Source organism: Marmota marmota, unplaced genomic scaffold, assembly GCF_001458135.2.
Source record: "Marmota marmota marmota unplaced genomic scaffold, marMar, whole genome shotgun sequence".
Classification (NCBI taxonomy): Eukaryota; Metazoa; Chordata; class Mammalia; order Rodentia; family Sciuridae; genus Marmota; species Marmota marmota.
Window position 1 is genome coordinate 45,054,490 of NW_025999900.1, and position 25,046 is coordinate 45,079,535.

The following is a 25,046-nucleotide window of genomic DNA, read 5'->3' on the forward strand; positions in this document are numbered from 1 at the left end:
CTTAGAGCAGATAAATCTTCTAGGGAATGCAGGGTGTGGGCTGGATAAAAGCTTGGCTCTTGTTGTGAGTTAAGTCCCATCCCAGGAGCCGGGGCACAGCAAAATCTGGTCACAGTCTGTATTTTCCTGGGGTAAGAGCCCTCAGGACTCCCTGGAAATTTACAAATACAGTTACATATGTTTTTATTATTGGCAGGAAGAGTGTTACCTACCTTGTTCAGGCAGCACATCAAAGGCACAGAAGATAGATCACAACCTGCTGGTGGGGTAGCTGGGAGACTCTCACCCAGCTTCCCCAGGGCTTCCCTCTTTTAGTCTTCAAACTGAATTGGGTTCTATATGCCTTCAAGAGACCTAGGCTCCAGTTGAATCAATTTGCACTGAACGGGATTCTAGGCTCTGTCTCTGAACCACCTGTGGGAGCCGGGCGTGGGGAAATCTCCCAACCTCTTTCATCCTCTGTTTTAGTCAGCTTTTTTGCTCCTGTGAACAACAGATCTGACAAAAACAAATTTAAGGAGGAAAAGCTTATTTGGGGGCTCACGTTTCAGAGGTCTCAGTCTATAGATGGCCAACTCCATTCCTTGGAACCTGAGGTGAGACAGAACATCATGGTAGAAGTGTGTAGTGGAGGAAAACCAGGAAGTGAAGAGAGAGAAAGAGACTTCCTGTCACTACAGACAAAATATATACCCCAAAGCCATGTCCCAGTGACCCACCTCCTTCAACCACACCCCACCTGCCTACAGTTGCCAAAAGCCTTTGGGGGGCACCTCATATCTAAACCATAACATTCCCCATCTTAACAAAAAAGAACGAACTAGATAATTAATGTCTATGGCCATCCCATGATTCCAAGTGGGTCAACCCAGGAATACCCCAATGGCCAGTGGTTCCTCTCCTCTGCTGAAATGTGTGCCGTCAGGTTGGCTCTAGGGGTTTGAACAGTGCCCTAGGCTGCCCTGACTTAGACACCCCCCCCCACGTGATTCTATTTCACATCTGAGGAGAGGATCGAGAGGAGGCGGTGTTGTTCAAGGAGATGATGGGAGTCCACCGTTCTTCATGCTTTGAAAGTTCCTTGGCTTAATTCAAATATCAGCCTTTCCAGAGTTGGATGTTTATTTGTAGTCAGAAGTGGTTTCCAATGCCTATTCTTGTCATTAGTGATGGGGTGAAAAGCAAAAAGAAGAATAGCAGGGAGACTGTTCGTATGGTGGCTGCTCCACTCACACACCATGTCATGCACACCCCGCTGTCGGTGATGAAGAATGGTCACTGGAAACCCGGGAAGGAGGGAATTGTAAATGTCTTGGGATCTTGTGACCTTCGGTTCTATGTGGTGAATGTGTTGCAACTTGTCCCTAACACTTATGTCTCTTTTCCTTATTTCCTTAAGGGAGTGGTTTATTCATTTTTCTCTCTGCTGGGAACCTTGCTTGACTTCGCATCCAGTGTGTGGTACCTGAAGAGGAAGAGGATTTGCATGGGTGTCCGTGTGCAGAAATCAACCAGAATATTTTAACCAATATTCTTGCAGGATTCCAGTCTGCTTGGCTCATTGGAGCCCTATCTGATTCCAGGATGATGTCTTTCCGGACAGATGGGAAGTTGACCTCTCTTGCTACATGCATAGTGAAAGAGGAGCTCAGCTCCTTGGCTTGCATGGGTGGTTTTTGGGTGAAGGTAGAACTAAAGGCTCAGAAGCTGAGCACTGTTGATGGCTTGCATGAACTTGATAGTCATGCAAGGGCACATTGCATTTGAGTGTGTGTGCTGCTAACACTCTTTTTCCTTTCTCTTCCCCTTCTCTCTCCTCTCCCTCCCCCTCCCTTTGAAAATGCTGCCACAGATGTCAGTCAAGGTCCAGGTGAGTCTTTGTGTTTGCACTGATGCCTTGGGAATCTCCCCTCTGCTAGATTGTGCATGGTTTGACTCTGACCCCTCTTTTCTAGGGATAAAAATCTGAGCATATTGTGTTTTCAATGATATAAGTTTAAAAGAAGAAATGCCTTCAATTGATGAACTTGTATTGGTTTAGAGGAACCATTTAAAACCAAAGGAATAAGGTTCCCTGACTTATATGATTACTTATGATTTCTGGGTGAATCAAAGAACTTGGAAATTAGCATTTAAAAAGTGTTTAGATATGTGTTCTTTGATTTAATGAACATTTTGCCTTATGTTCTATGAATCTGCTTCTATAGCTTCATGTGGTTGAAGGTTGAAGATACAATACATTTAGCATGGAAAATATGATATGGGTAAATGACGGTTTCTTCCTCTTATTCTAAGTAATGTCTTTTTTTCCTTGCAATTAAGTTAGTAATGTTTATTTCCCTGGCTATATAAGTAATACATGCTCACTGTAAAAAAAAAATGTTTTAAAATGTTTTTTAATCAGTAGAAAAATGGAAGAATGACCTTTATGATAATTGTGTGCCTCTCTATTTAAAATGCACAGTCATCCAGAGTCCCATTTTTCAGTACTGTGTGTGAGCGTACTTTTTAATATGTGTGTACACACTCGCATGTACTGAATCGTGAGATGATGCAAACGTTTATAGGTAATAGGTGTCTGACGACTTGGAATGCATTGAAGACTGTTCTAAACTGGCTAGAACTTTTAAGAATAGGAAGGGGGCATTATATGTTGTCACATTTTCTTATTTATTCCATTTAACATTTAATCCTCATAGTATCAATTTAAGATAGGTATCATTATATTTATTTTAATATGCAGAAAATTAAATTTAGGGCCAAACTGTTCAAGCAGTTTTGCCCAAGGTCATAGTTTATCTGAGGTATCATTGACCTTGGAATTTGGGATTTTTTTCCCTCTAGAACTCATGCACTGGATGGTACTTGCTGGCCTATCACTGAACATTAGCAATAATTGAAGGTCTTATAGGTATTTCCTAACTGTACTGTTGTTTATTTATTTACTTTTGCATTGAGGTGTTGTGACATTTTCTACACCCCTCTTTTAGATCTTTTAAATGAATTTATCTTTTGTTGTTTTAAAAAGATCTAAAATAACCAGACTTAAATAGAGTTCTTCTGATCCTTGTTCTATAAGGATGTTACACAACATAAGAGAATAATTTTTATCCCTACCTTATAACAGAGGGGTTTTCATATCTCTTTTTCTGCTGCCCTCCATCTTTAAAAATAATTGATAGTTGAACATAAGTACAGAATACCATTTCCTAGGACATACCATTAAATTCATTCTTTCTACTTCATAATATTTTAGTTCCCCTCATTACTCAAAAAATAGTTGTGTACCAGGCATTAAGGACAGAGCAATGAACAAAAGACACTTCCTGCCTGCATGAACATTGTATTCTAGACAGAGGCAGACAGTGAACTAAAACCATACATACATACATACACATACATACATACATACACATACATACATACATACATACACATACATACATACATTTATTTACATACATATACACATTAGATGTAAAATTGTACATTGTACCAGGTGGTGAGTAATAAGGGATACAGAGAAAAATGGAGCAGAGTAAAGGAGAAGTCCCTACTTTTTAGAGGGTGATCAGGGAGGCCTCTCTGATAAGAGAATATTTTCCCGGGGTACTTCAAGGAGATGTGGGAGTAAGCCCAATCCTTCAAATTTTGTCTGTCAAAGTGCCTCTCAGCTTACCCTCCCTTTTCCTGATTCGTGACAGAGATGTCACCAGGGATGAGCACTTGGGCTGTGCATGTGGTACCTACATAGGTTTTCCCTGCTGAGGAGTAGCAGGGGCTAAAATCCAGCCTGCCTTCATTAGAGCCTCAATATAAGATAGGTATCATCTGCCTCTGGCCTGGCCTGTACCCCTGAAAGGTTCCTTAGAACAGAGGGGGGAGATTTTTGCCATATTGGTCCTAGATGGAAGAGAATGGTGAGGAGGCTCATAGGCCTTATGGGTAGAAGGGGGTGACCCTTCCTGGGACATCAGCAACAGTGGTCCCCTCCTGCTGGTGACTACCCATCCCCCAGGTCATGGTACCATTCCATTTTCTTGGCGGTTGTCTCATTTTATTGTCTTAACAACACTCCGAGTTTTGTTGCCTGAGCTCTACTTCACTGCTGAGGAAATTGAGGCCCAGTGAGGTCAAACCATGTGCTACAGTCACCCAGCCCTTGAGCGGCAGGACTGAAAGGGGATTCTAGCCAAATCCTAAATCGTGTGCCCTTCGTTCTGCCCTTGAAGTGCCTAGGGCTGATTGTCAAACCTGTCACTCCTCTATCCTCTTGATGTTTTATGATTTCTAAGCCTTGTGATTCACATCCTTTCCTTATGGCCTGGGGCATGGCGGGAGGTGGCCTGCACTGGCCTGGCCCTGGCTGGGGTCGGTGGGCAGCCTCCAGTCTCTCTGAGCCCCTGGCCAGGCAATCCGGAGCCAGCTGTGCCGTGACTCTGACACAAGAGGCCTTTAGTGGTTCTTTGATTTTTTTCCCCCTTTCCCTCAGGAAGACAAATTGGGGATTTTATGAGCTAATGTAACTGTTTACCCAGGGACTACTGGAAGACTATAAAGGGACAATTGATTAATTGATGAATTTGACATGCTGAGGAAATGGTTAGAAGTAACCCACTGGAAGATGCAGGGTGAGACGGGCCAGCCAGGCGGTAGCACCTTCCCAAACTCCAAATGGCAGACTGGGAGCTCCGAGAGTGAGTCCTGGACATCCAAGGGAATGGGGAAGACATTTGTCACCCCACTGCCCTGTGGGAAAGGATGTAGTTCCTCTTCCTGGTCTTTGGGAAGAAGGTTCAGATGGCATGCTGACCTGTGGGAGTGGGGCTTGGCACTGCCACCTTCCTGCCTTCTCTTCCCCTCCAGGAAGGTGCACTACTGATAGGGAAAGGGAGCCTCAGGAAGTTTCAGGAACCCACCTGTGGTCCCCTTCTGCTAGTGAATGGACCAGGATCTCAGATCCATGGGTCTGCAAACCTGTGTGCCTGTCATCCTAAACCCTGCCATTACCATGGCGGTGCTGTGGGCCAGGCTCCTGTCTAATCTGTGTCTGCATTCCTATCTCGTCACAAGGTTCATGGCACAGAGTAGAACCTCAGAAATCTTGATTGAACCGAAAGAGTGGCCATAAGCACAAGGGACATTGTGAATCTGTAGGGTCCCAAGACATGTGGGAGTTTAAAGGATATCCTGTCCAAGGAGTACAGACTTTCAGAGAAGCAAACTGAGGCCCAAAGAAGAGAAGGAACATCGCCAAGGCCACGTAACCCCACTTGGGGCCTGGAAGGCCCCCCGGGTAGATGCCATGTTCCATGCTCATGCTCCTTGGGGTTTGTCATTTGTCTTCCTGGGATGCTTGTGGGGAAGGGGTGAGGAGTCCCATCCCTGCCTTGCCCTCCACCCTCTCCTAACTTCTGCATGTTCCAGAACTGTTAGGGGGAAGGGAAGCCTAGTGGAGGGATCCAGGAGGCAGGCCCTCCACTGGCCTGTGGGGGGGAGACCCTGTTCTCCCCTTCTCTGGTGTTGTCCCTCCTGCCGGGGGCCATTTGTGGTCTCCCTTGCAGCCTCCTCACGGTGGATAATGTCTCAAGCTCTGCCCGCTGATTAGAGCTGGAATTTAAATGAATAACTGTGACCTTGTGGAAGTGCCCTAGTTATGCAGAGGCCCGGCGAGGAAATAGGCCTCTCTTTGGTCCATCAGAGCCCTGGCAGGCGCAGGAGGAGGGGCTCCTGTCTGAGGAGCCCCAGAGGAGGCCTCTGTGGCCAGAAGGAACAGACGCCTTTGCCTTCCTCCACCTGCTCTTGATCTCTGCCCTCACTGTCTTTTCCTCTTCAGTGGAAGCCATCCCAGGACTGTCCTAGGGCAGGGGACCTGGTTATCTGCCCTGAACCCTGCACCGTCTCCAGAGAGTTGCTCAGTTCAGCCCCAGAGAGAGAGAGAGAGAGACGCTGATCTGTGCCTGAAGTCAGAAGGCAGTGCCTAGGAATCCAGCTTGTGTCTGTGGACACAAAGAGAAGGCTGCAGCAGACTGTTGACCAGGGGACCGGCAGCATCAGCATCACTGGGAGCTTGTTAGGAAAGCAGAAGCTCAGGCCCTACCTAGACCTGCTGAAACAGAATGGGCATTTGATCAAGAGCCCCGAGTGTCAACACATTAATGTTGGAGACACACTGGTGTCTCTCTTCCCCTGTGGGGCCTCCAGGTCTGTCTTCACCTAGGAAGTTGCAGTTCCACTTGTTAAGCCCTATCCTCATCTCTTGTGCTGGGCACAGCATGAGACACCTACTTGATCTTGCTGACTGGAGTGGGAGGGAGAATGAGATTAGAGAAGGGGAACAATGAAAGGTTACTGGCCACTCAGTCCTTGCAGGTTGCTGTTGAGACACTTTCTGTATAATAGTTTACATCCTGTGAGGCAAGAGAGCACAGGAGTGAGTAAATTATGACTCAAGGGCCAAACCCAGCCCACTTGCCTGCTTTTGCAGGTTTGTGAGCTAAGAATTTTTTTTAAACATTTTTAAGTGGTTGCAAACAATAGAGCAATGGGTAATACCAAAACTGCATGAAGTTCGGTTTCCACATTCGTAAAGTTTTTGGTGGAACACAACCAGGCTCAGTCCTTTGTCTATTGTCTGTAGCAGCTTCTGAGCCACAAAGTCTGAGTTGGGTAGTTGCAATAGAGACTTCACAGCCTGAAAAGTCTAGAATAATTACCTGTAAGGGAAAAAATTGCCACCCCTGGGTTAGAGCACAGACTCTTGAGTGAGGTGCTGGGGTTGACATCTTATCTCTGCCACAGTAATAGGACCTGATCAAGTTACTTGGTGGGTCCTACTTTCTGAATCTATAAGATAGGGACAATGAGAGGGTGCCTCTGACTGTCTTGAGGATTAAGTGAACTCTTGCACATAGTCCTGTTAACTGTGCCTGGCATAGAGTAAGCGATGTATATTTAGCTTTTATTATTAGTCATCTCATTGGAATCTTTGAATCTTTCAACGTGTGTTTCTTTTTTATAGATGAAGACACTTAGTTTTTTTTTTTTTAAGATGTCCCCCTCTTTCTTTGCGTTTTTGTCTCCCTAATTGTCCAGTGGCATGTCCAGTTCTATGACGCAGCACCTCTCTACACACATCTGTTGTTCTCTCCTTTTTCCACACTCTCTCCCATGGGGTCCTGACCTTTAGGCTTCCAATGAGTGAATACTTCCTCATGCTGAAATCCCCACTGTGCTCTCAAGTGGAGCCTTGGAATTCCAGTAAGAGGGGACAGAGACCAATATCTACAGTATACTCATCATATGCCAGGTGGAGAATCCTGGGCTCCAGGAAGTTGCATCTTTTTGTTCAAGGTCAGGAGCCGGCGTGGTAGATTTTGAGATTGAAGTTCTTGTCTGGGACTTCAGATCTGTGGTTCTGCTTTCCCCCAGAGCTATGTGCCCTTGGTCAAGTGATGTAACCCCTTTAGCCCATTTGGACAACAGGGTTCCTTTCTTTAAGGTGAAGGGTCAGCGTCAGACAACCTCTTAGCCTTTTTTCATTCTGAGAGCCTAGGACTAGATTGTCTGACTGGACACCTTGGGGAATAGCAAGGAGTAGAATGTCTTTCCACTACCAAGCTCCTAACTCCAGAAGTACCTATAACATTTTACCTTTCTTTCCTATTCTTTTGGGCAAGAGTCCCAGTGCTTTTTCTTTTATTNGAGAGAGAGAGAGAGAGAGAGAGAGAGAGAGAGAGAGAGAGAGAGAGAGAGAATGAGCTAGCATTGGAGAATATCCCAATCAGTAGATTGGCCTAGGAAGGCCTGGTAAGTACGTAAGTTAGAAGTTAGTCTAGTCCATTTGCTGGGTCAGGCCTCAGGATGGGTGTGGAGATGGAATGCAGCCAAGAGCCCAGGACAGTGGCTTCCCTGAGAGGCAATTTTGCTGATGGCCTGGGGAGGGAGGCATCTGAGGGCAGGGGTCTGCTACTGCTGCCAGCTTATTAAAGAAATGGTGTTGGCCAGAGTTGACAAGTGGGCAGAGATGGTCCCTAAATAGACCAGTGTCATAAATAATGACCACAAGAACATGCTTTTGAGCCCTTCCTGTGTACCATGAACTATGCCAAGTGCTTTCCATGTGTGGCTGCTTGATGTCACAGTGATCCTGAGGGCATATTTTATAGATGTGGGGGCGGATATTTTATAGGACAGAGGCCCAGAAAAGTCCACTTGCCCCAAATCTCACAGAAGTAGAGCTGGGATTTGAGTCAAGATTTTGGATTACTGAGAGCAGAGGTTTGCAAACTCTAACAAGCACCAAAATCACCTGGCGAGCTAATAAAGGCGATCCGGGCTCATTAAAGAAAGATCGTTCTCTCAGGTGATTCTGATATGACCACACTTGAGAACTGCTGTTTGAAAGACAATGATCTGAAGGTGAAGAGAAATAAGATTTCATACTTAACCACTATTTTATACCACCAAAGTCTTTCATGGAAAGAGTGAGTTTGAAGGGAGGAAGGGACGAATGTGGCCCTTCTGTGTCTCAATGGCATCTAGGTCTCAGGGCCTATAGAGACATTATAGCCAGCTGTGAATTTTCCCCATTGCCCTCTATGTGCTTCCACGGGCTTTTGAGGGGCAGGGAGTGTCTTAGTCTGAGAACAGAGACTTATCTGTGCCCATCTCCCCATTGCTTGCCATATTTTATGCGCTCACAAACTTTCATTGGCATCACCATAAAGAAAACAAAGAGGTTGTTGTGTTTGTCAACTTTCCATTGTTGTGATGAAATACCTGAAATAAACAACTTTATTAAAAGGAGGAAAGATCAATTTGGCTCATAGTTTCAGTTCATGATCACGTGGCACCATTGTCACTGGGCCTGTGGAGAGGTAGAACATCATGGCGGGGAGTGCATGGTGAGCAAAGCTGCTGACCTCTTAGTAGCCAGGAGGCAAACAAAGAAAGAGAAAGGAGACAATTTATACCTTCAAGGGCACATCCCCAGTGACCTACTTTCTCAACTAGTTTCCATCACTTCTCAATAGCACATTAAGCTATGAATCCATCAATGGCTTAATCCATGGATGAGGTCAGAGCACTCATGATCCAAACACCTCCCAAGGGCCTCAGCTCTGAACACTGTTACACTGGACACCAAGCCTTCAACACTTGAGCTTTTGGGGAACTTCATGTCCAAACATAGCCATTGTCAAGGCTCATTATGCACCTAACTTTTGAGTTGAACCCCTTCTGCAATGAGCAACTCATCACTTTTAGCTTTTACATTCCATTTGGACAGCACTAAATGTTTGAGAGTTCTTTCTTATTCTGAGTCATTATAGCTTTCACCACCTGTATAGCTTTCAGTCCTCAGAGAGACACAGAATAGATCTAATTACACTCCCAGTATTTGAAGACAAGCCTTTTGTCTTTAAGAATTTTCTTTTTTTCTTTTCTAAAGGCTAAAACATCTCCAGTTTCTATGGGCATTTTCATCTAAGGGTTTTAAGTTCTTTCATTTGGGTCATTGTTTTCTAAAATATGACATCCCCCCACCTCCCCTTTCCAAAGATGTCCACACCTCATATAGTGATATGGGCACAATTGGGATAGATCCATTATGGGATGATTACATTGCTTCTTTTTTCTAGAGTCTATATCTGTTAATGGCAGCACTAAACACCTTAACTTTTTAAAAAAAATTACTATAGTATTAAATTGTACCTAAAGTCGATGAAAATCCTTCCTATTTTTGTGGGCACTACTGCTAAGCCATTTCTTTTTCCTTCCTACATTTGTGCAATTGGTTTATTTGACTTAGGCTTGGGACCTTCTTTGATTTTGTTAAATAGCACACCATGAACTCTTTGGGTGTAGTTTTTTTTACTCAGCACATCAATTGTTCCTTTCGGTTTTATGTTACTCACGAAAGAAGAATGATTTTGGAGAAATCCATGTCAGTAGGAAAGCAAGGACTTTCTCCCCTTTGGGACAAGTCTTTTCTAAAAGTCTTTAGTGCTGATCCTTTAGCCTGTAGAGTGACAGACATGACTTCCTTCATCTCTCCGCCATCTGTGGATTCATTCATGAGGAACTTTTGTCACTCTTTATACCAAGAGATGAAATGCACTGGGAATGTGCTGTGAGGGTTCTGTCCTCTACTCTGAGATTAGGCCGTACAGAAGCTGTTGGTGACTCATGGTGTAATTGGTGGCAGCACTTTCTGTTCAGTCAGTCCAGCCACCATGCTGTAAGAACAAATTTGGTTTGGAGGCCAACTTTGAGAGCAAGTTGTTACAGTTATACCCTATCAACGGTTAGATTGTGTGGATTAGACATGGTGGCATCATGGAAGGGCAAAACCCAATGGGACTTCCCTGGCCCCTATCTTAGAGAATTAGCAGCAGTAACTCTTCTGTTTTGTTTCTCTGGAAACCAGTATCACCATCAGCAGTTCAGCTATTTAGCTCATGTTCATTACTGTGTCAAACTTATGGAAAATCCAAAATCATGTATGTAAATAGTTGGTCTTCTTGAGTGTTAGCTCATGATTGCTGATAGGTGATCGGCTTGGTTATGGAGGTGGTAGGCTATGGTAGTGATAAGCTTACCATTCTGACCATGGGTAGTGTTCTCAGCATATTACTTAGAACCATTGAAATTGCTGGTTTTATAGTTTAGAACCAGTCAAATATTAGTACTTTCATGTAATCCAATTTATTGCTTGGCCTCTTTGGATCCATAGAGGCAAAAGATCTTAATGTTGAAAGGGATTATTGTTAGCTATGTCCTAAATCCCACTGGGACTCTCTTTTGTGGTATTTCTGGCAGGTGAAACTTCCCTTATCTTTTTATCCTCTCTTTATACTGAATGTGTTTGCCTATTTATCTTGCATGCAGGGTTTTTTTGGTCGGGGGTGGGTACTGGGGGGTTGAATTCAGCAGCACTTGACTACTGAGCTGTATCCCCAGCCCTATTTTGTATTTTATTTTGAGACAGGGTCTCACTTAGCTGCGTAGCACCTCACTTTTGCTGAGGCTGGCTTTGAACTCATGATCCTCCTCCCTCAGCCTCTTGAGCCCCCTGGGATTACAGGCATGTGCCATGGTGCCCAGCTACATTTGCAGGTTTTAAAATGCTTGAGGGCAGTGCTCATATCCTTACCTAGCTCTCTCAACTGGGCTGAACATAGAAGTTCCTTCAGTCGTTCTGTATTTGACATGCTTTTGGACTCCTTATAATCCTGGCTGTCTTTCTTAGGAAACACCCCACCTAGGTAAGCTACTCCTCATATATTGTACCATACTCTGAATCAAAACACTTAATATAACAAGAGGTAGGACTATTGAAATTTTGTGTGTTGGGTATGGGGGATGGTGCTTGAGTACCAGAATGTTAATTTTTTTCCTTAAAATTAAATTCCATATCTTTCCTGTTCCTATCCTTTTGGACTGCTGTCCCAGTAGCTAAAAAATTGGCTACTCCTTTAAACTTTAGATCATCACAACATCCAGAGAGCATGCTATTCATGTCCCTAGCTGAGTCATTGATCAAATTACGGAACAGGCCTCAGCTCTGCTGTAAGGTGCAAATGAACCCCTGGTAGAAAAGGAAACTAAAGTTCACAATGAAGGTCAAGGAATTGCCCAGGGAAGGGCCAGTCTGAGGTCCCTTTCCCTTTAAGTATTCTGAACCCTGTGCCCTTTCTCCTGCTCATGGTGGCAGACTTTAGCCCATATGACTCTTCTTCTGTCAAAAAAGTCCCTGTGCTATGCCCCTTTCTTTGAGGAGAGACCTTTAGTTTGGCTGTCCTGATGATCTATCCCACATGATGATATCAGTGGCTGAGGAGCAGTGTGTCTCATGTCCAGATTTGCATTTTAAAGAGAGACATGGCTTAATCTCTCCATGAAATAACCTGGGAAAGGAAGAATTTTATGTTTCAGTAGAAATACACATTAAGCTCCTTCTCTCTTTAAAATGCAAATCTGACCATGAGATTCTTATTTCTCTCTTTTTCAAATTCCTGATCACTGTACAGACGGGATCCCTACCTAGCTGCTTCTCTCTGACGGCCCCTCTCCCCGCTCTTCACCATCTCCTTAGTTTTTCTGGAAAAACATCAGGTGAATGTTTCCCTTACCTTCTGATTTTATGTAATTACTCTTTAAAAAGTTCTTGTGGTTTCCTAAGAATTCAACATTGGCACTTGCAGCAATTAGTGACATTTAATGTCTCTGCTTTGGTATGGAAAAAAAAAGAGATTATATATGTGGATTTTTCACTGGGATAAAAAGTTACCCTGAAAGTGAATGAAATAAAAGTCTTGGCAGAGATAACTCATTTTTCTGAATTTTTTTTTCTTCCTTCCCTGAAATACTTTCTCCAGTTACCCTGCCAGGGTGAACGAAGGAAGGAAAGATTGAAAACCCTCAGAGGTGGGTGGAATACCACAGGTTTGAAGGGAGACAGTATTAGCTTAAATGACGGAGGCCTTGGGCTTCTGGCCCGGTTTCTGAACACTGAGTCGTCTTCTAGCCTGCTTCAGTAAATGCTTTCCATTCTCCATATTAGTCATTCTCATGACAGGCTTCATGATGGCCACAGCTGCTTACAAATGACTTTGCTTTCATAGCCATTTCCATTTTCCCGAGCTGCAAAAGCAGCTATCTCCATGGGGATTTTCCTGAAGGGTGTAACATAGTTTAGAGGGCCATACATATATTTCGCATATATTTTACATATGATTTGCAGTCTGTTCTAAGGCAATTTTGACTTTGCATGTCTTATCTTTTTCTCCTCTTGTTCCTGTTTGTACTCTGGGAATCTGTGTACCATGAAAGATGGAATAGAGCAGTAGAAAGGGAGGAGGGAAGGTTTAAGAATCAGACCCCTGTTGGGATCCAGAATGGTCCCTGGATCCAGCAAAGGTAGTACTTTATCAAGGTGTGACATCAGATAGAATTCTTTTTTTTTAATTGGGTACTGGGGATTGAACTCAGGGACACTCAACCACTGAGCCACATCCCCAGCCCTATTTTGTATTTTATTTAGAGACAGGGTCTCACTGAGTTGCTTAGCATCTCACTTTTGCTGAGGCTGGCTTTGAACTTGTGATCCTCCTGCCTTAGCCTCCCACGCTGCTGCGATTACAGGCATGCACCACTGTGCCTTGCTAGAATTCATGATTGCTTGGCTCTCAAAAGGTCATCTGAGCCCAACTTCTGTTTCCTACCTACTCTTAGGTGAACTTCTATGGATCTGACTTTTGAGTCATAGTTGAGGATCTGTTCAAATCCAGAGCTTCTGGCAAAATTGTTTTAGAATTGTTTTTGGTTCCATGAGCCCCGAGTCCAGCCCAACCCTTATCTTTTGGCAGCCCTGAAATACCAGTCCCAGAATAAATGTAAACTTCGAACCAGGTAGGTGATAGTCCTAGGGCTGGCAGTGTGGCCTGGGGAGCCACTGCTGATGTGCACCCATTTTGACCCTCTGCTACTGAGGTTGTCAGGAAGGTCTATCTTCATTTTTAACTCCTTCCTTGTCAAACACACACAGAACACATCCAGCAGAGATTCTCCTTCCTTTCTTGCTAATTATGTCCTACTCAGTTTTTAAGATACTTTGAACATTATTTTCTGTAATCTTGTGTTGCAAAGTCATAGAGTTTCATTTTCTTTTTAAAATAAAAAAATATTTTTTTATATTTCAATGTTAAGTATACGTGGAAAAAAGATGAACTTCTACTAATCTCAGTAACCCCACCTCCATCCCAGGTTACAACTCAGTGGCAGACCCTTTCCTCAGAGGGTCTTTCTTTCACTTTTTACCCTGAGGGTGCTCTCTTCCATGAAGGGGTTATACTAAGTCCTTATGTTCATCCTGAGTTCCTCTCTTTCCATAGTCCTACAGTGTTAAATTCTCACTGGGCATTTTTGCTTGAGTGATCCTTCTCTCTCTTCAGCTCATCATGCCTGAAACAGAACCCACTCTGTCCTCACTCCTAATCCACCTCCTATCCCACCTCACCCACTTCCTATTTCTGACTTTGCTTCCTGCTCTCTCCCATCCATCCCTCCCCTGATGTATCTCATCCATCATCAAAGCCAGCGAATCCTCTTTTCCCCTTTTCTTTCCTGCTGCCATGATACTCATTTGGGTCCTTTGTCCATGACTGATCTTTCTGCCTTCATCTCTTTCCATCGAATCCATCCTATCCATATTATTGCAAAAGCAATCTTCCTGGACATCAGTTTTCCTGGGTCCTGCTTTTGCCCATGAACCCTCAGTTTCTTCCAACAGCTGCAAGATCAAGTCCATCTTACTTAACCTTGAAACCCTGGGCCTCCATACTCTGATCCCTAGGACCATCTTTCACTCCTTCTTTATATGAGCTCTTTATACATATTCATTCCTTTTTCTGTATAGCATGTGTTTGTTGCTTTATCATCGATAGCACTTCCATGTGCTTGGTACCACCCTAGTTATTTCTGAAAAGGTAAACAGGAAAGCTCTTACAAATGTGCTTCTTGGTCTTGGAAGCTGGTGGTGCTGTCTGGACTGTTCACCAACTCTCTAAATCTTAAAGCATCTTCCAAGGCCTATTTTCTGAGCACCCAGCATGCCCCTGTTAGTCCTTCTTTGCCTAATTGTCTGGCTCCTTGATACTTAGCAATTCCCTATTCATTTCTCACTCAACCACCAAGCACACACAGAACACCTACTGTGTGTCAGGCACCATAATCATTTTGCCTCACATATTAGTACACTTCCAGAACATAAGATTTACATTATATATTTCCTCCTCAAAACAATGTATGAAGTAGACAATATTATCCATATTTTATAAATAGGAAAAAATCCAAGCCCAAAAAAGTTTAGGAACTTTCCTAGGGTTACAAGCTAGAAAGTAGCAGAGATGAAATTTAAATCTATTTCAGGAGTCCTTACTGTTAATCCCTGTGCTTCACATGAGGTGCTGGTATATGTCGCGCGCACGCGCGTGTGTGTGTGTGTGTGTGTGTGTGTAACCCTAAACTCACATACCTCTTGCCAGCTGGACTTTGAACTCCTAGAAGTTACAGATGCTGTATTTTACCTACTTGCATTCCCACCCATCCCCATCCAGCCCTTGCATGTAGAAGGCACTTGAACTGCTTGCTTGATTGGTTGTTGGTTTTTCCATTTACTATTAAGAAGCCTGAGGTTTTTTAGCACCAACAGGGGATGTTTTGAAAGATCAGGTGGAGACAGAATTTCAGAATAGACCTGAATACTCTGGAATTCTTGGTTTCCAGTTCTTAACTCTGCAAGCCATGAGGATAGGGTTACACAAGAAAAGAGATTGATGTAAAAGCTCTTGAAAGTGAAATAAAATTCCCTTCACAAAAATAAAAATAAAATCCAAATCATGTTATACTTACACAGGCCACCCCCATCCCCATCCGGCTTCCTGTCACACTGATCTCCTGTCCATTTGCTTTATTGCCTGCAAAACCAGAGTTTTGGCATTTAGGTGCTCAAGTTTGCTTTCCTGGTTTAATATTTCTATTTAAGGCTTTTATAAGTTGAAGAAGATGAACATTTTACTTGAGTGGCAATACTGCAAGCACATATGTAGTTTAATAAAACCTGATAAGTACATATTCGAATTTAAAAAACACAGGTGGTAGGTTATTTGCATTTTAAAAGGATTCTTCCCTTCACAAAAGGATCCACTGCAGGGTTCCATTAAATATCCAATTCCTCTTAGTGAATTTATCATACAATTTAATTTACCAAAATTTGATTTATATGCCATTCCCAAGAGGTAGCTCTCAAGTTTCAGGGACCTTGGGAACCACTTGGGCAACTTATATACCATTCAGTTCTGGCTCCTACTCCTCCCCAAGATTCAAATTCATTATGTCTGGGGTAGAGTCCAGCATCTTTTTTTTTTTTCAAGCATTTCACAGGTCACTAGTGAAACATACAGAAGTTGAAACCCAACTGGAGAGGTTTCCCAGGGTCCGAGGACCCCTTACTATCAAGCAAGATGCTTATCCTTCATTTTGGAAAATTGTAAAAATATTTGTTTGGGTCAAGTAGACTCTTCAGCTCTTTTCTACTTACTGTCCTGTAGTTGCCATGTATCTTTAATCTCAGCTAGAAAATGGTTGCTTTTTAATCCAACAACAACAACAACAACAACAGCAACAAACCCCAATTTTACTCTTAGGAATTTTTTTGGATCTTTCCTTTTCCCATTTCTTAAAGCTGACAAGGCTCTTGTGAATGGTCACCTACTAAATTCATACATTCCCCTTTCCAGACACTGCACCTGCCTGACCTCATCCCTTCCCTCTGTGCTCTTGATAGGGATGCTGAAGGCTGTGACTCTGTGCAGAAATATCAGGCACTGTAGTTATTTCTGTGAAGGTTTCCCATCCTCTCTCCTTACTATCTTACTACCCACTCACCCCCCCCCCAAAATTAAACTTATTATTTTTTTTTAACAAAACAAATCATTACAATGACTTGCTTTGGCACAGTTCTGTTCTTCCGTAAGTACTGATTCCAGTCCTATAGCAATGAAGGCCAGAACTGTGCATTTACAATATGATTGTGGTTTAATGAAATTTGTTTAAAAAAATAGACTCCATGACATTTGGGGCACATGTATCTATGTATTTAATATATCTCTGATCTTTTAAAAGTCAGTTGTTTGACCTATATTTTGCCTCTGATTACTTTTGTAAATCTCTAGTAATCTCCAAAAACATTTAGAGATTTTCATAATTCAGAGGTTTTTTTTTTTTTTTTTTTTTTTCTCCTTTATTAATCCCCTAGATCCCTGAATTTTGCTGCAAGTAAAGGTTCTCTGGGGTGATCTGGATTCCGTCAAACATCTCCAGTAATAATAAAAGCAATACAAGAGCAGATGACTGGCATAGTAGGTTAATGGTGGCGAATCTTTTAAAAAAATTATCAGAGCTTATGTTTCCCTTGAAGGAAGGGGTTCTTAATAACCTTGTTTACTTTGCATAAGAATGTGGCCAGAGATTCTGTTTTTTGTTTATTGTGACTTTTTGTACATTTTTTTTAACCTATTCAGTGGTGAACTGGGTCTTCCTGATAAGTGTGTGGAACTTTCTAGGAAAACAAACGAACAAACAAACAAAAAGTGGAGGAAAAGTAGAGGAGAGGGTATGGAGCAAAGTCGGGAAATGATAAGAGAAGGTAGTATTAGGCGAAATGGTAATACCGAGAATCGGTTTTAGGTTGTCTGGGCATCTCTTGCAAGCAGGTGCATATCTGGCATGTTCAATAGGATTAAATTTATGCAGAAAACAACATTATATTAGAAAAAGAGTTGAAGGTAATGTTTGGATAATAGGAATTCAAATGCTTGTTTTTTTCCTCTTTATTTGTCTGAATTTCTCCAAGTTTCTACAGTGACCATGTATTACTATTCCAAGTAATTTGAAAGAAAGGAAGAAACCTACTTTACCTGGGGTTGTGAGTTGCCTTCCCAGGGACCTGGTCTTACTATATTTATCATAAATCCTATGTATTGCATAGAACAATGGTAAAAGGAAGGTTGGCCTTATTAGGCCCATTACAGTTTGAACAAGTAAAGACTGTCTTGGAGAGGGTAAGAGCCAGCCTTCTGCCCTGAAGCAGGAAGGCTGGGGTGTTGGTTTGTTGCATGCTCCAGTGTGTTCATGTGCCTTACCACACCTCTTGCCACCCAAGAATTACGATGGCATTGCATTTGGGATTTTAACTTTGTCTTCTTTCTTTTTTCCTTCCCTCTCCCCCTCCTCCTCTCTCTCCCCCCTTCTACTTCCTCCAGGCCTCTCCCACCTCATGATGAGTGAACAAGGTAGGTGCTCTGTGCCTGTGGTCCTGCAGCTGCCTGAACTGCTTGCCTTTGTGCCTCTGGCTGGTCACTCAGAGCCTCCTCCTTGCTGGCAGGCTGTTAGCTGCCTGTCCCTCCTGCTGTGGACCAGGCTGGCAGTAGGGCCACCCTGCTGTGTGTGAGGGGCACCTTTCCTGATGCATCATGATGCCCCACCCCCACTCTCCCCTGGCTTCTCCATTCTCCACTGCCATTTGTCATCCTGGGCGCTGGCCCTGCTGGGCTGCCTCCAAGAGGCAAGCATGAAACAAGGCATGACCATCGATAATGGGGGTGAACGGAGCTAATTTCAGAGCAACCAGGCGGTTAACTTCCTCCTGCTCCTCCTTGGGCCCGGCTGGGCCCCAGGTTGGGGGAGAGGAGCTGGGCTTCTCCCTGAGTTTCACTCTGGGTAAAGGCTTGCTTTTGTCTTGCCCTCCATTCCATTGCCCATCTTAACGACATTCTTCCCTGGTCAAAGGAAGCCCTTGAGGGTTTGACTGTTTTCAGTTTGATATAAAAGCAAAAATCACTGAAAGAACATGCTAATGTCCTCATGGCAGAATTCTAACTCATTATACACCCTGAAGAAAACTGCATATAAAGATCTGTAAATTCAGCATCTGTAACCTAAAATATTCAAATATGCAGGGAATGAACTGTGCAGGAAATTCAGCTCAGCTAAGCATGGGGTGGACTGTGAACGAAGCGTTTTTCTCCTAAATAAAAATTTTCCACATTATCAGCCCAAGTCAGGATTTGAGAACTGATCCTACTTAAAATTGTCTTTTCTTTCATTGTTCGATTGCTACTATTGGGCTTCCTCCGAGTACTGGGGTGATTGCAAGATTGGTCTACCTGCCTTGCCCTGTCACCAAAAGACTGCACTTTAATTTTTATTGTCTGTTTTCCCCCCCAAAATACACATGCTTCTCTTACATGAAGAACTAAAGAAAAGAAGGATGGGTACTTCCAAACATCCCTGCTTTTCTTGGTCTTTTGAGGGGGGAAGGGCAGCACTGGTAGCACTTCCCTTCCCCTGGTCCCTTCCATTGGCTCCATCAGAATATTTTCCCATAAAGGGAAGTATGATCAGATCAAGGAACCACCCAGGGTTAGAAGAAGACAGTTTGTGGAGGTGGGCAGGTGAAAGGCATCCTGAATTACGGCAGATTAAGGAGGAAGCCCACTTTTCTAATATAAGTATATCCTCCAGACCTGACGTCCATGATGTGATCTCCAGAAACTGCAATGAAGAGATGGATTGGTAGAGAGCAAATATCAAAGAGAGGGGTCAGATGAGTCCCCCAGTTTTAGCCTTGGCTCTGGAAGAGGCTGGGATGCAGCCTGTCTTTCGTTGTTGTGGGAGTGAGGAATGCAGGTTCAAATGGCAAGTAGCTATGAAGCGGGTGTGAGGGCATGTTCTCCCTGTCCACATAGTGTCTGGATATTGGTGAGTATTACACACTTCTCTAAGAGGAGAAAGGAACTGAGTTCTACGAATTGCAGAAATTGGATGGCCCAACTTTGGTGACTAGTAATACCCAAAAGAGTAGGCCCTCAGAGTCCTGATGACAGTGGCTCCTTTTGGGTTGTCTAGTCTTATGCTTCTGGCTGCCCTTCAGTTCTCCCAGCTTGTACAGTGGCTTGGTGTATCAAGTGCATCAGATGGCTGATGTCATAGAGCAAAGTATGGCAGATGGGATGGGCCAATGGGGACTTCCTTGATCTTGATTTAGCTCTTTTCAGACACACTGATGCAGCACAGGAAGGCTAAATCCCAATATTGGTATGAAAAGTTTTTAGAGAGCCATTTTTTTATACCTTATCTTGTATTCCAATGCATATTAGTAGAGCATTCAAATGTAACCATGCTCCAGGGGAAGAAATGAGTTACCTTCTAGAAAAAGGGAAAGAAATGATTTCAAACACGAATGTGGCAAATTCCTCTTTAGAGATGTTTTCAAGAAAGGATGCAGAATTCTTCTGGGTGACTGGTGCCACGAAGATGTTAAGTTGCCACTTGCAGCGTAATCTGTTTTTTAATAGGATCCTTTGACTGCACTCTTCTTCCTCTCCTGTTCCATTCCCCAACTCCTTGTCCATTCTCACCCTCTGATAATGACCCCAGTGCTAACCCTCTTCTTTCTACTGATACTCCTTACCTTCTCTGTATTCCTTCCCGTGAAAGTGGCTTTGTCTGGCTCCTACTGGATCTCCAGAATTTGTTTTTGATGTCCTTGAATATGTGTGTGAATATTTATGTATGCTCTATGTGCATCACCTGTCCATGTATGTTATACTCTTGGTTCTCATGACCATATTAATGCTGGGAAAATATAAGAGAACCTCGCTTCTCTGAGATGTTCCCTGATTATCATTAAATCCATTAAGTGTGCAATTTCACATACATGTAGCTGTGCAGTGCTCTTGCATGCAGACTGTCATGTTCCTGAGGATGGGACTAAGAAGAAATGAATGGGATGAAGCTTACGTACAATGGAAGCAGCCTTGCTGTCAATGTTACCGCTTGTTTGAGCTTCCCATTGTGCGTTAGTTTTGTGCTGCCTTCTGGGGATGTTGCCATGCTACTGCCTTTGCTGTCTGTGGTAGATTTGTTATGTGTGTTGTGTCTCTGTGTGGGTCTGCCATGTGCTGATGTTACTTTCCTTTCTTTTACTCTCTCTCGCCGTCTCTATGGTGGACACCCTGCTTCTTCTCTTAACTGGACCTTCTACTTCATTTCTGTAGGTAGAAGTAAAGGTAGAGGTCACTTTATTTTTTATCATTACAATGATCAATCTGCCTTCTGAATTATTCGTGTATATAAGGGGAATTTTCGATTCTGATGAATACAGTCCAGATTAGAATCTAGTGCTTTTAACAAAAACTTAAAAAAAAAAAAAAGCCAATGCTGCCATTTACCTTTGATGCACTTGGTATTCAGTGCTTGGGGGTGATTGAGTTAGCTTGCTTCCCTCTAAATCCAGGATGAACCTTATGTATGATGTCAAATTGGTTCTAGCAGGAATGGGGTGGTGCGGTTCTGGAAATGTTCATGCAGTGTGGAGGGCATTCTAAGATCCCCTCTAAGGAGTAAAGCATATTGAGAGATCAGGGGAGGTGTGAATTGGTGAGCTATTGTTGCCATTATTTAGGAATAACCAAATTGGGGGGTAACATTGGTGAAGGAAGGATGATCGATGAGAAAGAATAGAGGGTTGGCAACTTGCCTGAATTTTTATTTAGGGTGGAATTTGGGGATTACTTGTTTATTGCTCTATTTTTCCTCTGGTGTTGTATTCCCTGTATTATGTGGGAGTTAGAATTTTTTTTTGATGGCGGGCAATAGGCTAAGAAGGATGGGACTGGTGTGTGTGGAAGAATCTAGGAATATAAATGCATTACATTGTAAGAAGGAAGGAGAATTTTAATATACAAAGTCAGCCTTTGCCAGGTGGGCAGGGAAAAGGAGCAGCCCTGAGCGGGTGGGCTTGCTGTGGAGCTCTGACATGCTGTTCAGTGCGTCACACCTTTGGGTACCACAGCTCACTCATCCATTCCTAACTAGAGCTGTCAGAGATTTGAGCCCAGAGAACCTGGCTCGCCAGCTCAAATTGGATTAGCTATTCGGGAGTGAAGGGAGAGGTTAATTGATAAATTATAAATATGTATCTGCATCCAGCCATCCCTCTTCCTCCCTAACCCTCCAGCCCCTATCTTGGTGAAGCTGTGTGCAGCTGCTTCCTTCAAAAATTGGCAAATAGCAAGATAGGAGATGTGAAGTCTGGCATGAGAATGTGGCGGAGAGAGGGGCTGACATTCTTGAAAATGCTGATTTGAGGGCTCGATGTGTACACTGGCCATCTCTCATTTGAGTTTTGTGCTTTTCCAGATTTGATTAAAAAAAAAAAAAAGTTCTGTATGGCTGCCTTGGAAGCAGTTCAGTCTTTTCTACGTTGGGGCTGGCTGATTGCTTGTTCCTTTTAAGCTAAGCCCAAGTATGGTTCATTCCCAGAAATCTGTCTTGAGGCACCCTTACCCCATTGCTAGGTGGGTGGGAAAGGGGAAGAGGGAGAGTAATAGATTAGAGGGGTATGTCTGGCTGGACCTCCCCCTCTCTACTGGTATGGCTCACTCTAAGGCTGCCAGTGATCTAATGGGACAAGCCACCAATCTGCCCAGGGCTCAGCCTCTCTGAAACACGTGGCATTGGTCACTTGTACCATCTGCAGTTGGCTTCTGCAGTACATTAGAGTCTCTCTTTACCCCCAGCCCCCTATAATAAGTGTTTTTAGGTTTTCCGTGGATCTTACTTTTTGTCTCTGGGTCTTTGCTGTTACCATGCCTGGTAGTTGCTATCACATGGAGTGCTCCTGTGCACCAGCTACTGTGTTATGGGTTTTGTGTTCCTTATCACACTTAATATTCTTAGCTCTTCTAGGAGGTGAGTGGTGGCATTATTCTTTTTTTATGAACAAGGATAACAAGGCCCAAGAGTTAAGTCACTTAAGTCAGGTGGCTACTAAGAGAGAATGCAACCTGGAATCTGAGCCCCTAACCACATCTCTACACTGCATCTCTTGGATCCAAGGGTAATGTCCATGTACCTGCCTCCTTGCTACCTCCTGGGTACCAATCCATCTTAAGTTCCATCCTGCCACCTTGCATTTGCTATAACACGTGTTCATATAAGTGTCACCTAGTGCTGTCACCTCTATGTCCAAAGTCCACCTTTGTATCATTTGTCCACAAACCAGCTTCCTTGTGTGCTGTCCCTATTCTTGTTATTGGAGCCCCATTCTCTTCATTACCCCGGCTGGAAACCTGGGAATTACTTTCTGTGTTCCTTCCTGACGCTTCCTAGTCCTCGGCAATCAGTTGAGAGCTTGTTGAAATTCTCCTCTGGCTTGTCTTTTACATCTCTACTGTTGACACCTTAGTTAAGTTCTTGGTCATCACCTGATGGATTGTTGCCCTATCCTGCTAGTCTCCCTGCTGCTCTTTGCTTCCAATTCATCCTGTAACTGGGAACTGTGTGAACTCTGATGTCCACCCAACAGGGTGCAGGTTTAGCCATCTCCTTACTGGACTTTCCTTGTGTTCTGGCTTTTCTTGTTTATTTTCTCCTCTAGGTCAGCCTCTCCTCCCCTTTATTTCCGTCCATTGGAATCATACATAAAATTCATTTATTGCTTGATGCTGTACTATATGCTACATGCAGAATTGAGCCCTCCCACCATGTAGCTAATATCTTATATTAAAATGATTTGGGAATTGAACTATCCCTCTCTACTGGGCTGCAGGTATGTTGAAGACAAACATATTTATTTGTTAATGTCCAGATGTGTCTATCCTAGTGTGTTGCATGTGGAAGGGACTAAAAATCTCTAATCCTTCTTATCCCGCTGTCAGTCTATCTTCCTAAAAGTGAAATAAAAACAAAATTAAAATTAAATCGGATCATGTAGCTCATCTGCTCAAAAGTTGCTGGTGGTTTCTCTTTGTGTAATTGTTAAGGTGCCTTCTCTGCGTTATGTTTCCAATGCCATTACCTACTCCCTACTATCATTCTTGCCAGTGAACCAGTCTCCTGAAGCCCTCAACTCCCCCCTGCATGGAGTTCCACTGTTGTCTGCTTTTGGAATTTTGCTCAAAGTCTACTCTTGTTTAAATATTCTTGAACTTTCTTCTCCCTCATCATCTTTGAAGGTCCAAGTCTCCTGGCTCTTCTAGACTTTGGACTTTTGCTTTCAAGGACCTACACCAAATTTGCCTTGTACTAGGTGTGCTCATGTATTTCAGTCATAATTCCTCCCACCCCAAAGAATGGAGGCTATGTCTTATCCGTCAATGTAACCTGTACTGCATGGGCTCAGTATTTGGTTGAAAGTTATATTTGATGAATGCTCAAAGAATTGAAAAATGTTTAGCTAAACTAAATAATTGATTTTAGATATACAGGAGGTGGATAGGTGGATAGGATTTGATATTTTTGGCAGTGATGATGTTAATGGGGTTCCTCTACTCATTAACCTCTCTCTCTTCTGACTATCCTCAATATCTCTACTGACTGATCCAAGAGTTCCAAGGTCATGGAGGGAGATAGTTGTCCAGTTCCTTGCTCACAAAGGCCATCTTCTGGTCTTGTGGATACAAGAGGTAAATAGTTATAGATTACACCAGAATGAAAGGTGAAAGGTCTTAGATTTCTTCTTAGGAGCCTGTCAAAGAAAAGAATAAATACACCTCAGATTTTGCTATTTAAAAGCTGAGTGATGAAACAAAACAGAGAAGAAAGGGTTGTGAAGTTTACAAAACTGAGCAGGATGTTTAACCTGCCTTTCAGGATGCCATTGGGCAGCATGGGGCCAAAATATAGTGTGACTTGACACAAATGGCTGCACAGAGGACTTCTTTAGCAGCACTGGTCAGCTCTTGGACTCGATTTTGACAGCCTCTGTTTAAGGTCGAGAGTGTGTTTTGTCCTCTTTCCTCATTTTCTTGTCCATTTGGGGATTGTACATTTCTGGGTTAGGTGAGCAAACACTTTTTTTTTTAAAACTAAACTTGGAGCAGGAGTTGCAGACCTAAATATCCACAGGGACCCAATAGGTTCACAAAGGAATATATCTAGGGGCAAAAGAAATCATAGGGTGAGGGAAACAATAAGTGCTGGTAGGGACTGTGGCAAACCAGAGCACAAAAATCCTGTTGAAGCCTGCAGCCTCTACTGTGTTCCAGCTGATCTCTGCTATGCAAGAATGCAGTCCCAGTGTCACCAAAGCCTCAAGAAAGACAAGCCCAAAATGTGTTTCATATGAAGGTTTGCTCTTGGCACTGTTCGCTTTTTGTATGTGGGAGCATACGCACAGGTGTGTGTGGTGCATACCAAGTGAGTTGGCCCAGGAGCCACAAGTTTTTGACCTTTGGCTTGAGTAGAAGGTGGAGTGAACTGTTTCTCCCAGATTTCTTACTGGCTGTCAATCAAGGCAAGAAGTCACTGGCAGTGTGCTTAATGTTCTCCTGGCCCACAGCATCACTCAGGGTACAGGAATCCTTCCTCCCCCTGGTGACACTGCCAGAGAGCTTGATTCATGTGTCAGGTGAAGCTGGTTTTGGTGAGTAGCGTGCACATGTAGCAGAAGGGATGGGCCATGCTGAGAATGACTGAAA

At 43.4% G+C, this 25,046-nt stretch overlaps 1 protein-coding gene across 36 annotated transcripts in view; it reads left to right on the top strand.

Moving 5' to 3' along the window:
* The window catches only part of Nrxn3 (neurexin 3), a 1,555,288-nt gene that overhangs the window by 96,748 nt on the left and 1,433,494 nt on the right, over window positions 1–25,046 (top strand). For 19 of the 36 annotated variants that reach the window (XM_048799078.1, XM_048799083.1, XM_048799106.1 and 16 more), the window contains exons 3-4: window positions 1,853–1,870; window positions 17,826–17,855. In XM_048799078.1, the coding sequence (XP_048655035.1) occupies window positions 1,853–1,870; window positions 17,826–17,855 (48 nt within the window). Of the gene's footprint in view, window positions 1–1,852; window positions 1,871–17,825; window positions 17,856–20,621; window positions 20,634–25,046 lie in introns of all 36 variants that reach the window. The other 17 variants (XM_048799086.1, XM_048799081.1, XM_048799099.1 and 14 more) reach the window with 1 other exon arrangement.